The 23,440-nt window shown below is 36.3% G+C and overlaps 4 protein-coding genes across 6 annotated transcripts; 3 read left to right on the top strand and 1 right to left on the bottom strand.

The window, feature by feature from the left end:
• Positions 1 to 42: 42 nt before the first annotated feature.
• LOC145224957 (chloride channel CLIC-like protein 1) lies at positions 43 to 4,626 on the top strand. 2 transcript variants are annotated; one of them, XM_080091591.1, is made up of 13 exons: positions 43 to 304; positions 434 to 572; positions 1,117 to 1,193; positions 1,254 to 1,352; positions 1,435 to 1,557; positions 1,792 to 1,932; positions 1,998 to 2,110; positions 2,205 to 2,280; positions 2,453 to 2,621; positions 3,380 to 3,494; positions 3,556 to 3,959; positions 4,025 to 4,091; positions 4,303 to 4,626. In XM_080091591.1, exons 1-13 carry the CDS (start codon positions 161 to 163, stop codon positions 4,487 to 4,489), a joined length of 1,854 nt encoding a protein of 617 aa, XP_079947717.1. In that variant the 5' UTR covers positions 43 to 160; the 3' UTR covers positions 4,490 to 4,626. The 2 variants fall into 2 exon arrangements, with proteins under 2 accessions (XP_079947717.1, XP_079947718.1); XM_080091592.1 differs by lacking the exons at positions 43 to 304; positions 1,117 to 1,193 and having other exon boundaries at positions 512 to 572.
• A 1,444-nt stretch (positions 4,627 to 6,070) lies between these two features.
• LOC145223110 (putative RNA polymerase II subunit B1 CTD phosphatase Rpap2) lies at positions 6,071 to 10,792 on the top strand. The gene is made up of 11 exons (XM_080089449.1): positions 6,071 to 6,895; positions 6,967 to 7,065; positions 7,310 to 7,458; positions 7,524 to 7,621; positions 8,157 to 8,407; positions 8,471 to 8,573; positions 8,634 to 8,764; positions 8,822 to 8,928; positions 8,991 to 9,065; positions 9,429 to 9,497; positions 10,629 to 10,792. Exons 1-11 carry the CDS (start codon positions 6,764 to 6,766, stop codon positions 10,756 to 10,758), a joined length of 1,344 nt encoding a protein of 447 aa, XP_079945575.1. The 5' UTR covers positions 6,071 to 6,763; the 3' UTR covers positions 10,759 to 10,792.
• Positions 10,793 to 13,846: 3,054 nt separating this feature from the next.
• LOC145223109 (proline dehydrogenase 1, mitochondrial-like) lies at positions 13,847 to 18,821 on the top strand. 2 transcript variants are annotated; one of them, XM_080089447.1, is made up of 12 exons: positions 13,847 to 14,271; positions 14,347 to 14,454; positions 14,524 to 14,650; positions 14,744 to 14,873; positions 14,960 to 15,041; positions 15,186 to 15,290; positions 15,437 to 15,601; positions 15,946 to 16,185; positions 16,318 to 16,481; positions 16,809 to 16,919; positions 16,994 to 17,085; positions 17,863 to 18,821. In XM_080089447.1, the coding sequence occupies exons 1-12, from the start codon at positions 13,933 to 13,935 to the stop codon at positions 18,048 to 18,050; spliced, it is 1,851 nt and encodes a 616-aa protein (XP_079945573.1). In that variant the 5' UTR covers positions 13,847 to 13,932; the 3' UTR covers positions 18,051 to 18,821. The 2 variants fall into 2 exon arrangements, with proteins under 2 accessions (XP_079945573.1, XP_079945574.1); XM_080089448.1 differs by lacking the exon at positions 15,186 to 15,290.
• LOC145223111 (ciliary microtubule inner protein 2B-like) lies at positions 18,125 to 22,939 on the bottom strand. The gene is made up of 7 exons (XM_080089450.1): positions 22,636 to 22,939; positions 21,763 to 21,937; positions 21,062 to 21,161; positions 20,825 to 21,000; positions 20,593 to 20,731; positions 20,230 to 20,481; positions 18,125 to 19,481 (listed from the first exon to the last, which is right to left on the bottom strand). Exons 1-7 carry the CDS (start codon positions 22,716 to 22,718, stop codon positions 19,384 to 19,386), a joined length of 1,023 nt encoding a protein of 340 aa, XP_079945576.1. The 5' UTR covers positions 22,719 to 22,939; the 3' UTR covers positions 18,125 to 19,383.
• Positions 22,940 to 23,440: the final 501 nt, after the last annotated feature.

Here is a 23,440-nt window from a genome sequence, read left to right as displayed (position 1 = left end):
TTCTATGAATAGTTGGGGAAAGTACCACAAATTTACCCTTATTGCTGAACGTTTTCATCATTGCAGTTTGTGCAACAAAATGTAGACGTGGCCTGTCAAAAGGGTTGCAAAATGTTCATGGCCGTATAGGAAATTGCGTAGAGAAAGTTTTTCAACAAAGATGAAGGTTTTTGTTTGTGTGATATTTATTTGTGCCTTTCATTTTGGAACATGTGATGATAATGGTTTTGAATATCCTGAAGATTGGGTGGATCCAGGAGATATGTTTACCTTCGATACTGTTACAAAACGCAACATTAAGCAGGTAATATTATACTGTGCACTGCATAGTTAATTTTTATTTGTGCCATTGTTATCATGGTGTCACTGACCTGCACAAATGTTATGTAACCTCTAATGTTCCATTTACTGTTTACTTTTATTTGCATTGCAGAAGAAGGAGGTAGCACTTGAAAGTCATAACACTGAGATTGCTGTAAAAGACATCGGAGTTGTGCCAGAAGTTCAAAATAAAATGTCATGCCCTAAATGTCCAGAATGTCCAAAGTGCACTCAGACTAGTTTACAGCAAGGTTTCATTTTTTACTTGTGTATTTTTTTTTGCAATAGTTATGTTTGTTAATTCTTTTACAGCAGAAGGTAGTTTTTAAAAAAAAGTTAGGCGAGTGGTTTTTATTAGAAATGCAATTTAGCTAATCATCCTAACCGAGTGCATTTTTCAAAAAACTAAGTTTTGGCCATTGCTGGTTAAATTCTTGGTTCTTAACCTTTTTTAAACATACCTCTCAAGCTTCTGTTAAATTTTCTCATACCTCTTCTCTGCTATGACTGACTGAAGTAGATAAAATAGAAATGAACAGTTTTTTTGTAAAGTTGGAAAATAAAATTTGGAAAATGTTCAAAACCGTTCTTTGCTTTAGTGCTTTACACTTCCAAATGGATCTCCCATTTCTCTGCTTAAGAACCACTGTGTCAAGTAAACAAAATTCCTATTTCTTGAAATAATGGATTTTATTATTTCTTCAAACAAAAGTGCCAACACTATGAAGTCAAACATTTCACAGGGTGTTTACAAAAAGTTTGATTCAATATATCTGCCTATTTGTTTACCTATAGTATCCAACAATAACAATGATATATTTCTAAGAAGATATATTGCTTACCTCTTTAGAAAACTTCAGGATGTTGGTAAGGTAAATTTTCCTAGTTTCTCCAAGAGATATAACAACCGAACCGACTTTTTTAATTTTCAGCCTCCAGACTATGTGGCCTTTAATGTACGTTTACTGTTGCCTGAAAAATCTTGGGACCTTGTAAATAGATTTGTTGATGGACATGATGTTGCTGTGCAGGTGTTTTTTTGTTTGTTTGTTAACACATAAAAATGTACAATTTAATATGCAACATTCAATTTGTTGCTTCATAATTTAACAGGATGTAATCAATGTACTCGAAGAGAGTGTTGATTCAGTTAGTCCAGCATCAATGGATGAAGATTTTGATACTACATGGAAGTTTGAAGACCATTTTCATGTATCACTAATTGAGGCTTTGCAGGTATTATGGTGAAACCTAAATATCAATTATGCTGCTTTAAAAACTTGAATTAAAAATGCTGCATTTGTTGTTTTAATGCCAAGGAAGTTTGAAGATTTGTTTCTTGTGCATCTTGATCCTGTGGCACTAGTTTGATGTTTTTGTATTATGTACAGTTTTTTAGTTCCAGAATCGTATTTCATGCAATAAAAAGTATCAAGAAATGTAGCCAAATTCACTTTATGCTATGTTTAGATTGGTGTTCTACTTCTTATCATCGTCGCCACTTTAAGTCTTGAATTGTTGAGCAAAGTATCATGGTTGTCTCAGCTAAAGCGATTAGTTGTTCTTGCATTTCTTATTACCTTTCCTATTACATACTATCAAGAGTATCAGGTTGGTGTAACTAGCATAAAAGTTACTTGTGTTGTCCATGTGTCCATTCTAATAAAGTCCTACAGATTGCAGTTGCTGAAAGCAGAAGTTCTGCAATAAAAGTTCCAGATTATTGCACAAAACACATACAGCTGTCATTTCCTGAAAGGATTTCCATGTCAGTCAGACATTATGTTAGGTAGGTGCAAAGTTTGTTTCCAATCACTGTATTATGTTCCTTTGACCAATCTGGGTGCTGTAAAAGATTGAATTTTAACACATGTTGTTTTAAGTGCTGAAAAGGACCCATGTCAAAAATACCATGAAGACATTTTAATTGATCCTCTTTGGAAAGTTACACCCACCAAGGTATATATGAATAATTTTTACAAAAAAAACAGTAATTATAAATCAGGAAATTTCTTGTACACAATTGAAATGTAGGCTATCACATCATATGTACAAAACAAATTTGTTGTTTTTTTAGTTTACAGAGTGAAAACATAACATTGAATGATTACAGTTATTGTCTTTGAAACAGGTTCTGGCTGTTGTTTTCAGCAAGTTTTTTCTAGAGCCCCTCGGTCATTTTGGAACTGCATTTAGCAAAACCTTTAAGAACGTCTTTTCTGAATTACCAGTCCACTTATGGATCCCAGCATTTCTGTTTCTGATGGTACTAATGGTATTCCTTCTTCTTCTAGTTTCTGGTATGTTTTGTCTGCTTATTCTATGTTTTATTTAGCAACATTTGGCATAGTTTTGCCCTAGGAATATTATAGTGATGGGACGGGTACTCGGTACTCGGTATCGATGGTATCGAACGATTTTAGTGGTATCGATACTCGTACTCGGTATCGAAATATTTTGTCTCAGTTTTCGATACCAACGTGCGAGTATACCGAAGGCCGATTTACACCATAAGAATACGGGCAACTTTTGGCCTATATTTGCTTCGGACAGCACAAAATCGGGAAAAGGTTCCGCCAGGTTACGTATATTTTTTTCGCTATCACGTAGTGATTACATTTTTCGGCATTTGTGTGTGTGCACGCCTGTACCCCGACCACGGCAGATAAATTAGCCAGTGATATACAACTAAGTACAACACTACACTTAAGTACTCGGTAATCGTACTCGGTACTCGGTATCGAAGGTATATACATGTGGTACTCGTACTCGGTATCAGTACTCGCTTCAAAACCTGGTATCGTCCCATCACTAGTATATTATACTTGCTGGCAAGGTTGTTATACCTCTTGCCTGAGTAAAAATCAATGTGCCATTTTTACAAGGCACCAATCACAAAAAAATCAAAATCACTTAAATATTTTCATGATACTCCAATTGAACAGGTGTAGAAACAAATTACAGAGAGGAATACCCAACTTTACTTGAAAAAATCATAAAGTTTTTTTTATTTTAATAAAAAAATGCTGTTCTTTCTAATTATGTATTTTCTTTGTAGTGTGTTTTGGATATGCATGGAATCTTAATTTGCCCTTCTGGTCGGGCATAGAGATCGGCCCAACCCAAAATCTTCATGCACCAAGACAGATGGAGCAGTTGATGGCTGATCACAGGTATTTTTAATACATGACTTTATTATGACTATATTACTGAACAGTTTATTCTTTTTGGCAGGCAGCAAATGCAACTTCTCCAGACCGTTATGGAACGTCAAAACTCACAACCTGTACAAGCTCTACCAGCACCAACACAAACAGTGTCACCTAGCTCTGGTTTAATAAGTTCCTTATTGGGTCGCTTTGGTCTGGGTGGTGGAAATCTTCCCCAACAACCGCAGCCCCCTTCTTCCGCTTCTAAAGAAAACAATAATCTACCATATCCTGCTGCACCTGACTTCACTCAAGAACATTCAGTTGATGCCATGCCTGATTTGCCTCCAGAAGCTTTAACTCTGCGGAGACGAGTGAATCGCCCTCCCTATCCAACTCACACCGAGGACCAAGAAAGTTTTGCAGCTGGTGACGGCCCATGGGTAGGTCCGTCCTCAAGTGCAGGGCACAGTCCATATGTTTCACCAGGTAGGAATTCGTTTTTAGGTCCTAATGATTTCCCGATACAGTAGCAATGTGTGTGTTTTTGTCAGGGGCACCGCCATCTTATGAAGACGTGGACAACCGATCACAAAAATCAGAATTAGCCATGGATTTCAGGTTGGAATGAAGTCTGTCCCGTGTACATTGTTGAATACAATTAAATTAGTAAAAAATCGTTTTTATGAACGCTACAGTTTCTAATTGCGGGTGACCTTTTCTTTGGAGGACGCATATTCATTTTATTTCGTTGGTTCTTCTGTTCCATTTCTGTTTTGCATGGAAATGATGTAAGTTTAAACAGGCATTTTGATTGTATGTTTTTTTGAAGGTTTGAAGGAGTTTCAGACGAATCTGTTTCCTCTCAAACAAATCCGCAGGATGCCGAGACAAAGTCGTCATCAGTCGTTGCTTCTGACCTGAAGAACAGTGAAGTCGAAAAAAATGACACTGATGATTCGGACATCGAGATTCTATCACCTGATTCTATTAAAGTTGCGTGCATGGACGGAAATTGAACAAAGCACCGACGTTTACATTTTTGTTGTACATTTGACCTTTCGAAACAAACGTTGGAAAGTCTTCTTTAGCTCTTCTTTAATTATTTTTGAGATTCGTAAAAGGCGATAAGTAGCCTAACAAGTTTTTGATTGTGGTTGATTGTGGTATATCATGAGCATACTTCAGTATAATAAGACGAACACTAGTTGAAATGGGCCGAGGCGTTTGACTGTAGCACAAGGCATCTCAGATTAATATGTTTTTTTAAAAAAAAATGTTGAGATTTAAAAACTGTCCAACAGCTATGGGCAGGGTTGCCATCGACTTGAAACCAAAAATAAGGACAACCAAAAAATAAATGTTTTTTTTTTAAAACAAACGTTTTTTAAAACAAATCTTTGCATTTATACGAGCCGTGACATATCATACGCAATATTTTAGCAGGAACAATCTGTTCCAGCTACTCCTTGTTCGAAAAAAAACTTCGTGCATCTCGCAACCAAGGATGGCAGTACGGTACGGTACGGTACGGTACAATAGTACGGTACGATACGCAGCAAATTTCTTAAAAAAGTACGGTACGCAAATAAAGCTGGATGTACGGGTACGGTACGTGGTACAGTCCTTCACTGGAGCGTACCACCATAAATGTTGATCAAACGGTCATTTTTGCATCGTTACCATTTGAAGATAATATCAAAATTGTTCAAAACTGGAATTTAAGTTGTTTATTATTTGATTTTATCACAATCTCCCTGCAACAAAATAGTGCTCAAAAAAGTTTATGACGTCACTGCTAAATATTTTGTGCTTACCGACCGTTGCAATAGGGGGTTACACGCACTGTCGGCCTATTATTAAAACGCGCACATGACAAGAACAGAGATTAACTCGGCACTTGTAATTGATTCTCAAGTTAGTTAAAAAGGGTAGCTAGGCTATTGTTGTCTCTTTCGCAGTAATGATTTTAAGAAACATGCTGTTGAAAATTATGCATTGTCGCTGCACGAGCTATCGCAGAAAACACATCAACCTTTTATTTCGAATAAGCTGATTGTAGTGGGGCAGCTTGATTCAAGGTTGCCATACCGTCCTTATTTCTAAGATTTGTCATTATTTTTGACTCGAGTCCTTATTTCGTCTTATTTTTAACAATCACTAGTCAAATCCCCGCTATAAGTAAAAGTAAACCTAGACCTGACCCGTTGTGAGATGCACGAATTCGTACAAATACTTAAGTATTTTCTACGAACAAGCAGTTGCTGGAACAGATTGTTTCAGGGCAAAACAATATGACATGTGATATGTCATGGTTCGTATAAATGCAAAGATTTGTTCAAAAACGTTTGTTTCGTTTCGTATGAAAATTGGATCTTTCGATTGTCCTTATTTTTGGTTTCAAGTCGATGGCAACCCTGTTTAGAGTTTAGACACCTCTCCTTTAAGTGCGTGTCATAAAATGTATCCAACCTAATCCCGATTGACTTATTTGAAGGTACGGTACGTTTTGATTTTGACATTTGGTACGGTACGCTCTAAGTAACGAGGTACGTGGTACGGTCAATGCAATACGTACCGTAGCCTACCGTACTGCCATCCTTGCTCGCAACAGCTCAGGTCTAGGTCTACTTTTACTTGTAGCGGGGATTTGACTTGTAATTGTTTAAAATAAGAAAAAAGAAGGACTCAAGTCAAAAATAAGGACATTTCTTAGAAATAAGGACGATGAACTTTTCTAAGGCATAGCCCTTCAAAATAAGGACAAATCTTAGAAATAAGGACGGTATGGCAACCCTGGCTATGGGTCTGGCCAATTTCCTATAGCTCTCTCTTTGTTGTGAGGTTGCTTGTGCTAAGAAAAGAACCGACTTTAAACACATGTGGCACAGGATCCTTCTTGTCAAAAACACAACGCAAAATCTATAAGTGAGTAAGATTGAGGGCATGAGGTGCAATTTAACGTTTCATATATTGCTACGGGGCTGGTGTATAGGCCCACCATATTACGACCTGCAATAAGGGGTTAAATACGTCCTCTCCATCTCCTTAAATAAGGACATTTAGCTCAAAAAGAACACTTTCGCTGATGCAAAAATTGTAGCTTCTTTGTGGTAAAATTTGTGCTCATTATTTACTATCAAAAAAATATCTATGACCAAGAGCGATAATAAACAGAAGTACCACAAGGTGCTTTCCCAACATTTCACTTTATTACAACAAGGCAGTGTAATTCTGGTTTTTTTTGTATACTGGGTTTAAAAGCTGTATAGCACATAAACACTAAGTTAATCATGTCACAATCCGACAAAACGAAAAAACAATCCGATGACGCAAAACGGAAAGTTTTAGCCGAAAAACGTGCTTACGAAATTGTCAAAATGTTGTTGGAGACAAATATTTCAAAGGATTTTTTCGCAAACTCAGTAAGTGATGACCAGGTGCTTGTACGGGTATATGTAGAGTTTCCCTAATTTGTTAAGTTGCCCCACATCAGGTGTTGTACATAAGTAACCAGCACTATGAGGATGTAAATGAAGAAAGGTCAATTCTAAAGTTGTGTGGATATCCCCTTTGTGACAATCCTCTTGTCAATGTAAGTACAAAATACTGCTTTTGTTAAACTGGTTGGGAAGAAATAGCTTGAATTGCAAAAATTACAACAATTTTTATATACTGTGTCAGTAAACTTGCTCCTACAATATTGAAAGTGAGCATTTTATGGTATATCGCGGACAAAGCTTCATAAAAAAATAATTTTCACTTCAGCTATGTTTAAGTTTGTATGCACGCTGAAGTTTGTTAAAAAGTAAAGGTATTGATTCATTATTTTATTGTAGGTACCAAAACAGCAGTACAAAATATCTGGGAACAAAGTTTATGATTTAACTGATCGAAAGAAATTCTGCAGTAACTCATGCTTCAAAGCTTCAGAATACGTAAAGCAGCAAATTTTAACTTCACCTCTGTGGCTTCGAAGTCACAAAAAGTATGTTTAAATTTTGAAATTTGTTTGTGTACTGTGTAGTTACTTTTTTTCAAAAACTTTGTCAGCATGCAACCAATCCACCTTGACCAAAGTAAAACTGGATTAAAGGGAAACGAAATTCCTATTATGCATACTATGTCTGCGAGTGATATTGATTTAACAGGTAAGTGCGGATTATTTATGCTTTAATCATTTTTCCTTAAAATATATTTGCTCGATTTTTATTATTATTAATATTCATATGGGCACATTTGTTTTCACTTTTTTATTTTTTCTCGTAGTGTCATGTGTTTTAATGATTCTTCAATTCATTTATTAGTTCTTTTGGTCTGTTTGATTTTTTTACTGGTCCTTTTGGCCCTCAATAACATTAATCATTTATCTGTGCTGTTTGATCAAACACAAACAATAAGCCAAAATTTGTAAAATTAAAGATAAATTTGTTTATACAGTCAGAGCCAGTCAAAATGTTGTTGATTTCATTGCCAAGACAGTTTTTCCTGCCATCTTGCGGAAATAAAATATTGAACTGTAGGTTAGGGTAATGAGTAACCCTGAATAATCACTCCTGATCCAAAGTAACCCAACATAACATGGAGTAAAAGCATACATTTTGTTGTAGTGTGTATAAGATGTTAAATAGTAGAAATGACTACCAGTGTTTGTTGCATCTTTGGGACTTATGCGACTTTTTGTAGAGGACAATCATCCAGATCTAGATACTCTACCACCAAACAGTTTTGATGAGAGCATGGAAAAGAACCCATATAATAATCCAGAGGATTTGCAAACCAAACCAACTAAAATTAAACACCAAGCCAATGCCTCTGCAAGGAATATTTCTCCATCAAAGCTACTTTTGCAGCATATATTAATGACAATAAAAGAGTGGCTGGGAAAAGAATCTGTTTTGTATTTAAAGGGTATACATGTTACACAAAAACAAATTGTGAGTAATGAATGGGTTGTAAAGATTGTATGTAGTAAATAAACATTTGCAATTTGTTAACAGGAAGATCCTTCTCTACTTACAAGTGATGAAAAGAGAATTGAACAAAAAATGAAGCTATTTGATAAGCGAATTATGCAAATCAGTATGGGACAAACCTCTGTTGGTCTGTAAAGATGATTTTACTTGTTTTTGCGCAACAGATTGCCAATATTTTTTTATTCAGCTCCCGCAAAAGTTAATGTTTCTCAAAAAAGTGATGAAACTGCTGTGTATTGTGAACAAGTTGATCGCTTTTTTCGTGGTCAAATTGAAGATAGGCCCAAAGTGACCTTCAAAGACATACCAAAACACAAGGTAGTACTTTATCACTGGAAATTATTTTGAAGCCTAATATATTTGTAACCTGTTTAGGAAGGTGATTCAGCAAAACAAATTGGAAAAATTGAACTTCCCAACTTGGATATGAAAGATCAAATGGTTATTCGCAGAAGAATACTTCATAAAAATCTCAGCAAAATGTATATTTTTATAGCTAAATACATAAACAATTCTGCAAGCATATCTGCTTCTTATTTTACAGAATGCATGATCTTGTTCCAAATATATCAAACGGAGTTCTGTCACAAACACTCAAGGGCCTCATATCCACCTTTAGGTAGACATTATTGAACTAAACATTGATTTAAGCAAGTCCTTATTTAGCATTGTGAAAATTGTTACATAGATTGTCATAGCTGTAGTCTATTAATTAAAATAATAAAGTAATAGTTGGAACTCAGCTCATACAATACATCATTATATAATGGTTATTAAGCTCTGGTCAAAGGCAGACCTAATGTAATCATTTCAAAGCATTTTTGTTTTGTTTAATATAAACGTTTTTTACTTGCAAAAGTCGAAACCTAGGTGCTTATTTTTAGTGTCACCTTGTCCTAATTTGGGTCTTGGTGTTTAATGGAGTAAAGTTAAATGCAAACCATGTACTCTACTTTTTTTCTTACTGATGTTTTATCTCCAGGCTAACAAGTCACAACGTAATGATAAAAACAAACGAAGTGCCAATTGTGGCTATTATTCTACTTTATTTGTAAGTATGAGTTTTTGGTGCTTTAATTGAACTTTGTAGCATACAAACAGAAAAACTACCTGTGATAATGTGTAAACTAAAACATTGTTACTAACACACTTTTTCATTATAATGATTTAAAACAGATATTGTGTAAATCATTTTTTGTCCAGCACATATTCTTGAAACCTGTTTTTTCAAGAAAAAGTGTGTTTAAACGTGTTCAAATTTTTGGCAAATAGATTCTTAACTGGTTCGCCCTAAGGTTCGTAAGCCAAAAAAATTAAAGTGGCTGTTCTATCTAAAGTACAAGAATTTCGTGCTTTGTTGATATGTAGTTTTTAGTCTATAAATTAGTTTGCACGTTTTGCGTTTGGGCATCAGGCTAAATGCCAAATTATTTTGACATGAATTAAACTTTACAAACAATACTTACGTCCGGCAAAGCGTTGTGTTAAAATGGGGTCAGCAAATCCGCGTTGAAACGTCATTAACGGATCGTGCACATTACGAAAGACAGTTATGCACGTTTTGTTATACCTTTGCCGTATGTGTCATACCATAGCATTTTACTATTTTGGTTTTCTGGCAGAAGCTTTAACTGTTCAAATAGGCACTGGCCCAAATACCTCGTGTAAAGCTAAAGGTTGACATTTAGAGAAATTATGTGCATGTGTTTTTCGTGTTCTTCGTTACTGCTTAATTAAAAGCGTGATAATGAAGAAAGCAACACATACACAGGAAGGTTTAAAGTGTGGGTTGTGTTGAAAAAATGCATTCCAGCCGTATTGCTATTTTCTATGATCTAAAAATTACCGCACCATAATAGCACTATACTTGAGTGACAACCATTCGTTTCTGCTTGTAGAGATAATTATGTTATTAAATGTCGAGTAAAGGATCCTATTTTAACTTAGGCATTGCATGAATATTCGCTGTAAGTTTGGCAAAAGGTGTTTTATTATCAAAAAACGCCGAGGGGTTTTTACAACTACGTGTAGCAAGTGTAAAGAAACACCTGTATGTATAATAACAGCTCATAAGTCTAGTTGTTTTGTACGTGTCTCAAGTGTATTGTAGTTTATATATCACATTACAGTCGTGACAGTCCCAATGTCGACAACGAAACTGTTTTGTTTCATTCTATTTTAGATTGAGCGGGAATAACATAGAGATCGAAGTTGGTATGAAACAATCGCAAGGGGTTATCGATGCTTTGGTTACGTCTCTTCGTCTTGACCTCAACATCATCAAAGCGTTTACTGAGGAAATTCTGCGCTAATCTGCTGCAGCTTACAATACAATGATAAATGTTGTTTGTTGTGTGATTGCGGTTGTCAGTTCAGACTGTCACTACTTGAAATGGATCAGTTGCTTTTGTTTCAAAATAAGCAGTTGCATTGATGCAATAGAAAAACAATTACCAGGTCGGAACTAATAATTGCGTTACGTTGAAACGAGTAGCAGACAAATAGGAGTAGCAGAAAATTGATGGCTGTAACAACTTCGATATAAATTAGTTTTGCATCTGATAGCTACCAGCAATTATGGTTCGTCCTGTTTACGAAGTTATGTGGAGTATTGTCTCTCGAAGGAAAAAAAACGCCTATATTGTTCCGGTGTATATTGCTGGTAGCATATTGTTCCGGTGTGTAGAAGTTATACTGTCAACAAATCATTAACGTACATGTATGTTTAGTTTCCCGTGAGCAAAGGGCTGTTACTTTCCATGTGCGTTACTGGTATGCAGGGGCGGCTCGTGCGAGGGGGCTGCGGAGCTGCAGCACCCCCAGTATTTTTACTTGACATTCCTATTCCAAGTTGTTATACAAAACAATCTTTACATATAGTTTTTATGTTTGATCAGTGTATACTAAGAATAACTTTTATGGCATTAATCGGCCTTTTATTAAAATAAAATTAATAAAAATTTTGTATTATTTAAAAGAAATTTAAAAAAAAATAATAATAATAATAATAACAATAAGTTATCTATGGCGGAGCTGCAGCTCCAGTTTCGTGACGTTTCATGACGTTTTCAGTTGTGCGCATGCGCACTTGGAAAAGCTACATGCCGGGCGAAATAGGCGAGAGGGGGCTGTGGCTCGCGCAGCCCTTCCCGTGACGTAGCGCTGGTTGTGTTGTCTGCTTCGCGTCAGTGAGTTCCAAAGCCAAACCCGTGTACTGTGTTTTTAAGTTCGACAGTGAGTGCAGTTAAATAATTATTTTGCTATCATTAAATTTATTGTTTGACTGTTAGTCGTGACTTTTTGAGATGACTGCAAGTGGGTTTCAGTTTTTACAGTTATCATTGAATTAAATAAGTGTATCTAACACCTTGAAAAAGAAAAAAAGGTCATCTAACACCTTTAAAAGTCACAATTAACCTTTATAATAAATAACTGAATTAAAAAGATTTATCAAAGTATGGGACAAAACATCTTCTACTCCAATGTCATGCTGGAATAAGCAACAACAAGAAATACTCAGTTTTAGTTCCTAATGCTACCAAAGAAAAATTAAATTTGTGACTGTGAAGTTAAATGCCTCACTGAAATTCAGGCAATATCAAATGCAGAACAAACAACTGCTAGCAACAGGAATTTTGAAATGAAGACAAAAAAAGAGTGAAGACAATTTAAAGAGAGTCTTTCTTAACACACCATGTTGACAGTATTTGCAACCAATTGCAGTCATGTGTATTGATATAATGGACATGTACCGTTTGTCTGAACAGTAGCTGCTAAATTGCTTCACAGGAAGTGTTTCTTAAGAATGAACATTCTACAGACAAGATAATAGTGACACCAAGCACATCCTATTGTTGACAAAGAAAAGCTAGTTACTCAAATGAAAATGTTTCTGTAGATCTGATGTTCATGATTACTTTGAAAATACTTAATCTAGAGATGATGTTTTGACAAGTTAAATTACTAGGATGAAAAATCCTTTTTGCTGTTTCCATGATTCTTTCAAAGGCAAAACAGTTCTTTTTAACACTGAAAAAGATGCCAATTTTTCTGAGGAACACCAATATTTCCAAAGGACTTGCACTTGCAGTGCTAGTACTAAATAGAAAAACAGTTTCTTAGTTATCATTTGGGATTAAGGAAGAAGCTATCAATTATCATGCCCAAACTATAACTTCATGATTCATTTTGGTTGGAAAAAGGAACCACAAGATTTAATAATATGGTTTAAATTTAAGTGAGAGTGTTGTAAATTTTAAAGCTTGAAGGCGTTTTGCACTTAAAAAAGGAATGTTAAGCTATTTGCCAGCAAGCAGCAATTATAGCAGCTAAGAAACTAAAATACAATCAATAGTCTGCACACAAAAATTCAACAAAGATGTTTAAATGAACAAGTTCTGAAACCAATGTAATGTGGTTGTTAAATTTGTTAGTTATGATACCAATAAAAAGCTGTATGGCTAGTTTTTGTGTGTGACAATAATCTGTGAAGTGTCATAGAATATGTTGAAAACGCTGACTGTGACTAAATTTACTTAAATGAAACATGACAATTTTTGTTGTCGAACTGAAATACTTCGACCTTTTTCGACTCATTTATATCTATTTTTTTCTATATTTCTGTTGTGTTTTACCGTATTTACAACCGCTTCGTTTCGAAGCTGTGCCACGTGTGTTTTTGTTTTTCACATTATTACTGAACGTTATTGTGTTTGGCCCGTCGCTGTGCAAGTAAACAAAATACACAGATGATGCCGTCTGCTGTTTACACTCGTGTACATTATTGCGTAACAAAAATTACGTCACAATGGAGTTGCTAATTAAGATTTGTATTACTTGCACAAAACAAGTGGCTAGAAAACTAGAAATGTAGCTTTTCAATATATTGCCAACTTATATATGTTCAGTAGAGGCTAAAATTTGTGGGGGCAGCACCCCCACAAATTTTAGGCACGAGCCGCCACTGCTGGTATGTTAAGTTAAGGTTAAACGAGCAGACTTGTGTGACGACTGTGACCCACAATGACCTTTTTTCCTGGGCGGCATCTGTGCTGCGACCAATGAGATCACTTACAGTATGGGCGGAGTCACAGTCGGCGCGGTTAGGTTTGTTTCTGAAATCTGAACGAGAAGTTCTTGTCAGTCACTGGGGCTAAAGAGAGTGGCACACAGCGATCGTTTACGTTAAGGGATTGTTCTGGTACTGAGCAAAAATGCATGTTGTTTCGGCTTTTATGTAACTAACATTTGGTTGTAAAGGATAGATCAGAATTGCAATTGTGTTTTTTGGCTTGAAAGAGTAACAACGTTTTGATGTTAATGTAGGCGCAACGAAAAAAGGTTTGGTTATTTTTGAATTAAATTATTTCAACTAATTATTTCTTTTACTTTCTGTTAGCTAACATGATAGGTTCCTAGGAAACTTAAACGACACAAAGTAAGCCTGCACACTGTAGTGATTTGTATTTGTTCAACAAAACATATAAATGCATAGAACTGTTTTTAATCATGGAATCAAGCTGCTAAAGCCTACTCAAAGATGTATACCTGTGGCTGTACTTCCCACAAGACAATCACGACTCTTGTATATAAGTAATCACTCATTACAAAACAGAAACGTGTCCATCAAGACAGAATTATCTGGAACTAATGTTGCACAACCAAAGGATGCCAATAATGTTGCACATAAACAGGAGGTTCCTTGGGACATTGATTTTACAAACATCGTAGAGGCATACAAAAGCAAATCGAACTATGAAATTTTTAGAGCAGCAATGGTTTTCCAGTTGTGCACGATTGGATTTTTGGTGGAACATGGTATGACTGTAAGTTTCATTTGTCATTTAGTTTTATCAACATTAAAATGATTTGTGAACATCGTTTTATTGTGTTTTTTTTAGATTTCAAAATACATGAAAAAGGTGACAGGAAAATGGCTGTTCAAGAAATCAATGAATATGAGCTTTTATGGACACTTTGTAGCTGGAGAAAACCAGGATGAAATTAGGGTCAGTATTTGGACAACAATGCTGTTTCATAGCAGCAACATGATTGAATGGTACTTTTTTTATTTTTAGGGTGTTGTAGATAAACTTTCTGCCCATGGGGTAGGAGCAATATTGGACTATGCTGTTGAGGAAGACTTGTCAGAGGAAAAAGCTGAAAAACTGGAAATGGACTCATGCAAATCAAATGTTACACCTGGTAATTTTTGAGTAATTTTTGCCATTGATTTGGCAAATACATGCCACAATGAGAATATGACTGCAAAAAGTCAGTCAATGTTAATTTTTTTAGAATATGAAACTATGGATCGTTACCAACCACACAGGGAGTTTAGCGATAGACGCAAGAAAGTTGTCAGTGCTCGAACTTACTTTTATGAAGGAGAAGCAAAATGTGACGATAATATGAATATATTTTTGAAGTAGGTTTACAAATATGTTTTCTGTTAAAATATTGTAATAATTTCTGTTAAAACATTGTAACAAATTTTGCAATTGTTTTCTGCAGGTGCATTGATGCTGTTGGAGCAACCACTGATGGTGGTTTTGCTGCAGTAAAACTTACAGCTTTAGGAAGGCCCCAGTTTTTGGTATGTTATGGTAGTCAATTTATTTACAGCTTCAATGCTTTGTATGGTAGAATGCTGATTGCTTCATGTAGTGTTCAAATTTCAACTTTTCTTGAATGATTTTTTACTAACTTTTTCCATTTGCATTCTTGCACGTTTCTGCAGCTACAATTTTCTGAAGTTTTGTCAAAAGGTCAAAAACTATTTGAAAGGTTCTGTGGAAAAGAAGGCAACCTAGTTGATCGAAAATTTGACCAATTGCGATTTGAGGTATAATTGTGTCTTTACCATGATTGTTTTGTTTTCTGCCATGCATTTTTGACTTGCTTTACTAAAGTCTTGCCTGATACATTCCAATTAAATGCGGCATAGTAAGTCATGTGACATAAAGGTTTCAATCAGCAATTTTGATTCAGACAAAAGCTGCTAAACTGGGAATTTTGATGAGCCGTGATGAGTCACAAAAGTGGTTTACCTGGATGGATAGAGATGACTCTGGCTATGTTGATCTTCTTGACTGGAACGAAATGATTGCCAAACATCGCAAGTTTTCTGACCTGTTTGTAGTTCTTAACCCTGAGGTATACTATTTTTTATTGTTGCGTGAATGTTTTTAGTTTTAGAGTTGAGACAGACTTTTCTTGTAAACAAAAAATGATATAGCACTCAAAAACTAAAAAAACAGTCAAAAACTATTTTTGGTCCAAAAATTTGGCTTTCAAAATTGTGAAATTGTATCCACGATGGTCAATATTATATGAAACGTATTTTAAAATCCTGAAAGTGTTTTGTGAAAAAATAAACATTTAGGATGGCTCACCTATTGACCATTTCATGATATCATTTACTCTTATATATGAGACACTCAGAGATGTTGTTTCATAAACACACCAGCAGTCCAATGACAGAATACTGTGGCATTTAGACAGGTGATGAAGAATCACTGCTACCCAAGTTTACAGATGAGGAAGAGGCACAGATGAAAAGAATGTTAATACGCGTTGATGCACTTGCACAAAGAGCACTTGAAAAGAATGTTAGGTTGATGATTGATGCCGAACAAACTTATTTCCAGCCTGCCATAAGCCGTATTGTCATGGAAATGATGAGGAAGTTCAATCGCAAGAAAACAGTCATAATGAACACTTATCAGTGCTACCTAAAGGTTGTTCAAAATTTTACTTCTTTGTGTAAAATGTTTGAGTCAACAGGAAGTTCATAGTGAAATATGTTTTAAGTTAGGTTATTTCAATGTCCAAAGTGTATTGCAATTTTAAAATCTGTTTGTTTTTCTCAGAGTGCTGAAGACAATCTCTGCACTGACCTTGCTTTATCACAAAGGGAAGGCTTTCACTTTGGTTTGAAACTAGTTCGTGGTGCTTATATGGAACATGAGCGTGAAAGGGCAAAACAACTAAGCTATGATGATCCAATTCAACCAAGTTATGAGGATACAAACAGGTGGGAATATTGTTGTTGTGTTATGAATTAGGACATTGATAGTTTGTGTACAGCAGTCTGGTTCTTTACAGTTGGCAATATTAACAGTTAAATAATGTTCCAAATTTGTCTACAAATGAAGGTAACACACAATTGCTCAACTATATTTTAAATGGCATTTAAATTAGGCAAACACAAATTGTTTGCAAAAATGGTAGAAACAGCAGTAACAATTTTTGACTTTGAGGATGTATAGATTGATGACTAGTTATCATTATGGTCGTCCAGTTTTGTATGTTGTTGCGTTGTAAGGTAAGCCGCGTTAGTCACATACTTGTTACGTTGCAGAAATTACAACAAGCTGTTGAAGATCATGCTCGAACACATTAAACAGGGCGGAAAAGCTGACGTTATGTTTGCATCGCATAACGAGGACAGTGTAAAATACGCACTCTCTACGTGAGTTACTACCATGTACTCAGTACCATTTCATTGCATTTATCGTCAACGCACGTTTGTTGTTATTTGCGCAGCATCCATGATCTGGAATTAACCCCACAGATGCAGCATCAAGTTTATTTCGGCCAACTTCTGGGCATGTGCGATCATATTACGTTTCCTTTAGGTAAGTTTCAATGTTGTGCTTCATAGTTTGAATCGGCAAAGATCAATAACACCATCAAAGCCTAAAGTATTGGACTTCTCACCAAAATGCTTCGAAGGTCGTGATAAGCTGTCATGGGATTTCGAAAATGTCTGCCAAAACTTTGTATTTTCTATCAGGGAAGTGAATATCATGAAGTTGACTACGTTTGTAGTTCGCAAAAGCAACAACATGATTATCCTACTTTTTAATAGCGTTCCGTGTATGTCGGTTGTTAGCGCTAAACTTATTAGCTGCCGAATACAGCTGTTGGTGTTTGCTCGGCCCAACGTGCTAATCGATTAGTTGAGTGGCAACGTGCAACTTTACTTTACTAATTGCATCTTCACGTAATGTTTTATTGGAGTAACAGCTGCGTCGACCTAGTTCTCGACCTTGGTTGGGTTGTGGTCTTTTTTTGCAAAACTGTAATAAACACTCACTGAAAAAATCTCCAAGAGCAATCTCTTTTCTAGGCCGGCACCTTTCAATTAGCTTTCGTTTTAGATCAAGTTTGTTACGATAGTGAGTAGTGTTGTGTCAAACCGAGCCAGAATCCGAGTACTCGCAGCATTGCAATTTTGACCTAGTCGCTACATGAGGAACTTGTGACGTCACAATACACCGAGCATGCTCGACCGAGCACTGACCTTTAATGTAAAATGTCCCATGCTCTAACTAACAGAACACAGTTTTGGCCAATTCCTATTAGTAAGTAAATGTCCAACCTATTTACCTTTACTGTTGTAAACATTTTAGGGCAAGCTGGTCACCGCGTGTTCAAGTACGTCCCATTTGGTCCAGTGGATGAGGTGCTTCCTTACTTGCATCGAAGGGCGCAGGAAAATCGCTCGGTGCTCAGTGGTTCTTCCCTCGAGCGTTCAATGTTGTGGCGTGAACTTCGACGTCGGTTATTGAAAGGCCAGATTTTTTACAAACCAACTTAACAAACCCTTACATTTTTTATTTCACGTCGCGGTACATAGTACGTTTTACAATGTCACAATCTTTTTTGTTAGGATTTAGGTGTATATTGTTTTCTGTACCTATGATAATTGTTTAACAGGAGATGTGGAAAGAGTCGTTTTTGCAACACTTCTAGATTTGTTCTCATGTTTTAATGGTATTCCCCGACACAATGAATGTTTTAAAAACTAAACGATATGAAAGTGGGACTTTTTGCGAAATAAATCATAACTTACTTGTTCGACGCCTTTAGCGTAATGATACACATGTATTTATTAAAATGAGATTTGCCACCTGTTGTAAAATGTTTACACAAGACCTAATGAACTTTTACACAAATTGTTTTCTTCAAACTTGTCTGTTTTACAATTTAATTTATTTTGCACCTTCGTAAGCATATTACACATTTCATTACACAGTGATATGGCATATAGCCTGACTTCACCTTTTTCTCTCTTATTTTTTTCTGCATGTGCCGAGCCCAACGCAAACGCGATACATGTCATTACATCGTCCTTAAAAAAGAGATGTTTAGCGTATTACCACTTCTTGTCAGTACCGTTGCAACTTTTTCGAGTCATGAGATCAAAAAGGTCGATTTGGATCTGTACGACCTTCCTGACACTCTAATGCATTTACGCCATTTTTGTTTTTTGCTTGTTGTGAAGTGTTTCTAATCGCAAACGCGTTGTTTTTAGATCCAATTTATCATTCGTTTTAAAATAATTTTAAATAAATTAGTATTTATGCAAGACGATTGATTTATGTACTTTGGCGTCCCCTATGTGATTGTGTATCTTACTGATATTTTAGATCACGTCTCAAGTCGAGAATGTATTTCATACACACACATTTCAACATTTATTTTGCGATCTATATTGTTAATTTATAATTACAGAAAAACAGCCTATGTGCGTGCGATGAAAACAGTTGAGAAAAGTGTCTGCAGTTTTCTATTGTGCCTTAGTTCAAATGTCTGTCGAAATAGAGTTTCATAAAATTGTTACTAATTCTGATGTAAATGAGCAAAGTGATGTTAATTGAGTTCACATTGTTAGCCTTGCGAGTTTCGTTACAACTCATACTTGACAGATTAACAATTAACGTTACATCAGACGACACATTAATACAAATTTAAATTGAGCAACACAGAGGGGTTATGTAATAGAATGGGTCATTAAAAGTTATCAATTAGTACTACGCAACAAATCTATGCAGGTTACAACCAAAGTGGCTTAAATATAACAGGGGACGCTATAGCAATATGAGTCAATCACAGTGTCTGGACAACAGTTATCTGCAGTTGGTGAAACATTACGATGTTGCCGTAATTGCTGGTGCCTCACTGGGTTTTAAGTTCATTGGGTTTTTCGTTCCATCCGCAAACGTATGCCCGAATCTAAATTTTTGTCCTGTAAAATATGATATTTTTAAACAAATAAACAAATCTAAGACTACGTTAATGACATTTTTCGACTTCAAACCAAACGTGATAACTTAAATGCAAGTTTACAATATAGTGAAAGCTGTGGTGCCAAGTGCAGTTTTGAAACTGGTGTTTGTTTATTTGAGAGTTTGACACTTTGTTGTTCGCATTCATTTTATACAACATCAATTCATGGTTTATAATTTACCACTAAAATATTGAAGTTAAAATAACTTGAATCTCATTTGTTGTAAGTAGCTTGGATTCACCCAAGTCACCAAGCAGAAACAAACTTTAACTGATCTAGCTGGGTCAAGAAAATTAATTATAATTTAGGGTAGAGGTATAAACACCATAACTCACGTTAACCGCACATTTAGCAAATCTTCGATCGGTGGCGCAGGAGAGGAATTATTTATTTATCGGCTAAAGAGGGGTAGGGTTGGGAAGTAGGTTTTTGAAAATTTTACATTAAGAACTACATTTTAAAGTTAGTTTAACTGAATTTTTAATGATCATACCTAACGCCAATCTTAATAGCACTAACCGTCAGCATATTTTGAGACATACTGTTTTCAATAGGATTTGTGCTCTTTGCGCCACCTATCAAAAATTAGCTAAATGTGCGACTGACGCGAGTTATAGTGTTAGTACCTGTTTTATTATTTCGGTATACCAGGCTGCAACAAGCTGCAATCAGATTTTAAAACAGTAACATTTACTATTAAAGCTACCTGGGACATATCCAGCGTATCTGGGAATGATTCCAGAATCAATCAAAAAGATTCTATTCCTCTGTGGACCCGAAAACGTCGGTGTTTTCTTGGGTGGTCTTGGCTGAATCATGGATCCGGACTCGAGGGGTTTTTCTAAGGATCCTATTAGGCGTTCTCGTTCCTGAGAAAACTCTTTTAACGCTTTATTGGTCACGACAGGAAAACCGTGACCGCCGAGGTCTTTGTAAAATGGAACGTGGCCGGCAAACCCTAGGCAACATAAAGCACAATTTAAACACCACAATAAAATATACACTAAGAAGCGTTTTATAATAATTATGATAGTTTAGTTCCATGTTCCCAACAAATAATATTTGTTACCTGATTTGAAACTTTTCATCGGATGATCGGTAGACAAAAAATACGGCGATTCGTGTCGTTGGTAAGCGTCTTTCGACACAAAAGGCGGGAAATCGTTCCGTACAGTTCTGAGAGGTAGCGAATGCCGGGTACCCAGCATCTGAAATTAGTTTAAGCAATTTCATAGCCTTTTTCTTATGGTGCCAGTGAAATGGTAGAACATTGAATGCCCGGAAAACAAAACAAAATTTACTTGTCGTTCAGCGCTGGTTAGGTTGTCAGTCTGCTGAGAGCGCAGTGCTCTGCTGAGTTGCTGAAGTTTTGCCTGGTGCCTTGCTTGATCGGCGTTAAAGTCCCGCAGAGCTTCGTTGCAAAGGTCCGGGAAAGTTTTCGCGTGGTAACTTGAAAAATGAGCCTTAGGAACGAAACCTGATCAAAGAAAGGACCTGATGTAAAAACTAAAGTCAAATGATGGGTGTTTAAATGTTACCCATGTATCCTGATCTCATGTTGGGTTTGAAAAGCTGATCACCAACTCTTTCCCGACGCTTGGTCAACAAGTCGTGGATGGAATACTCTTCTTGGCCAAGCTAAGCGGTATGTTTTATTATTTAACACAACGAATCTCTCAATTGGGCCAACCTATGTTACAACCTTTTCAATACATTTCAAAGAACAACAGCCTTAAGACACAGTAAAACATATCAGTTATGTACGTCTGTACAAGTTTAGTGTGTATCCTCTTTTCTTCTAAAAGATTAAGTAAAGTTTCAGACAAATTGAGTGCAATAAACATCTTTGAAATGACTGTAGTTGAACAATTGTATACAGCCTTTGAAGGGTTAAAATTGTAAGTCAAATGGAACTGTACCATTAGGGGGGTATACGAACCACCAAGTCAGACGTTACAAATACGATATCAAAATGTCAAAACTAATATTATTTAGTCATTTCTTACAAATATACATTTCATATATGGTTAAGAAAGTTTCCTGCATATATGCTAATAGAAGCTGATAAAATGGTGCTGTCAAGTTTACTTTACAACTACAACACTTATATTTACTGCTGCTCAGTCACACAAGTGGTACGAAAAAATGCATAAAAGGTTAAAAACCACTGACAGACAAAATTCATAAAGAGGTATAAAAAAATTTCAAAAAAGGTTTAGAACCCCTGCCCTAAACCAACCTTGGGAACATCATGAAATCCCAGAGGTACAGTTTGTGAACGTGGTGGTGGGTCGATTGGACGAAGAACCGAGTTGCTGGATTGATTCACCTCAGGTGAAAGCAGCAATCGGTGAGTGCAGTTTCCAAACGTTTCACTACACTGATACTTGTACTGGGGTTTGTGGCCTGCATACCTGTAGAGTTTTAAAAGTTGAATACGGACGTTTGTATCATGATCACACTAACGTTACCAAATTGTTTTAGAGCTCATTCACTTTTTGCACGAACAAAACAGTTCAGGAGTTGTTTCGCAGGGTGATTTCTCGTATAGGCGCGACATTATTTAAACGCCACGGAAACAGTGATAGTTGTGTACCGGTAACAAAAGAGAATCACAAACAATGCGTGCCCGTCGATTGATCCTATTGTGCGGCGTTGTGTAGTTACGCCTTTTTATTACCCATCGAACTGCTGAAAAGGACATTTTATATATGCTATTTTATAGGCAAAATGTTATTTTAAAAAAATGTTTTGTCTCGTCTATAAATTTTGCAGCTTCTAGAAACAGTTTTTTTTTTCAATTTATAAGTAGTTTTCGATATTTTGATGCCAACTGTGTTTTTGTGTTCACATGTTGACATGTAACTGGAAACAAAGTTTTGACGAAAGTTTTAAGTGAAAATAGGGTCTCGTTAATATCTTCGTCAAAACTCCACCAATGCTACATATTATATTTTCTGTTTTGTAATCTTTAATACGTAGAGGATTTTGTTGCTTGCAATGTTTGACATGTTTTCTATAGAATAAAGGTGCTCTTTACCACCACTTTATATCAAAACGAAAACAGAACAGTGTTTTGACACTGTCCGTCTACACCCCACAAAGTACCTACCCAGGGATGTGGTAAGGCTCCTTCGGTGCTAAGCTGCTGCTCCTCAAGTCTGGAGACGTATTTTCTGGCAACAAGGCTGGCATTTCCGCAGCAACAATTCACAGTTTGGTAACGTAATCCAAATTGTAGTTAGCTTTCGACTTTCGAGCAGCACAGGTTAGCAGGGTAGCATAACTCGCAAAGCAAACCTGTGTGACAAACTGAGCGAGCGGTGGGCCAGAGGACAACCTATGACATTGAGTTTCCTATAAACAGGCTGGTACCCGATCTGAAAAACAAAAGCACTACCAACCAATCGTATCAATAACATCTTGTATAAAACCTTTGCGGGACCTGCAGGCGACCTTTTGATTACCAGTGCCTTGCGAATAAACCCAAGCGACTGACGACTATGGAAAATTATGCGCGGGTCGGCTTTGGCAGAAACGAAGCTTTTTCTGTGGTTATTGCAGAGCAATCGACCCATGTCGTTTTGCCCATTGTCACCCCGTTCTTATTGTTTCAAAATAGTCGGAGCAGCGCGTCAGATGACACCATACCACGCGGCGAATGTTCCCCGGTAACAATTCGCCCGCCCTCCACATTGTAATCTCCTCCCAGTTTGTGTCGCGCTATTGTTTTGCGCATATTGATGACGAGCTACAGCCACCTCTCAATGCCGTGCCATCGCTTATCAGATTTATTGGATATCCAGCTTCAATTTTGGGCGATTAGTCGATCTAATCTCATTTTCTTACATTGTGCTAAAGCTAAATTAATGATTGAATTCGGAAGTAAGAGCCAGCTTCCTTTTATTATTATGATA

This window comes from Phallusia mammillata, chromosome 4 (assembly GCF_965637545.1).
Source record: "Phallusia mammillata chromosome 4, kaPhaMamm4.hap1.1, whole genome shotgun sequence".
Lineage (NCBI taxonomy): Eukaryota > Metazoa > Chordata > Ascidiacea > Phlebobranchia > Ascidiidae > Phallusia > Phallusia mammillata.
The sequence above is the reverse complement of the archived record's forward strand: the minus strand, read 5'-3'. Positions and strand labels throughout refer to the sequence as shown.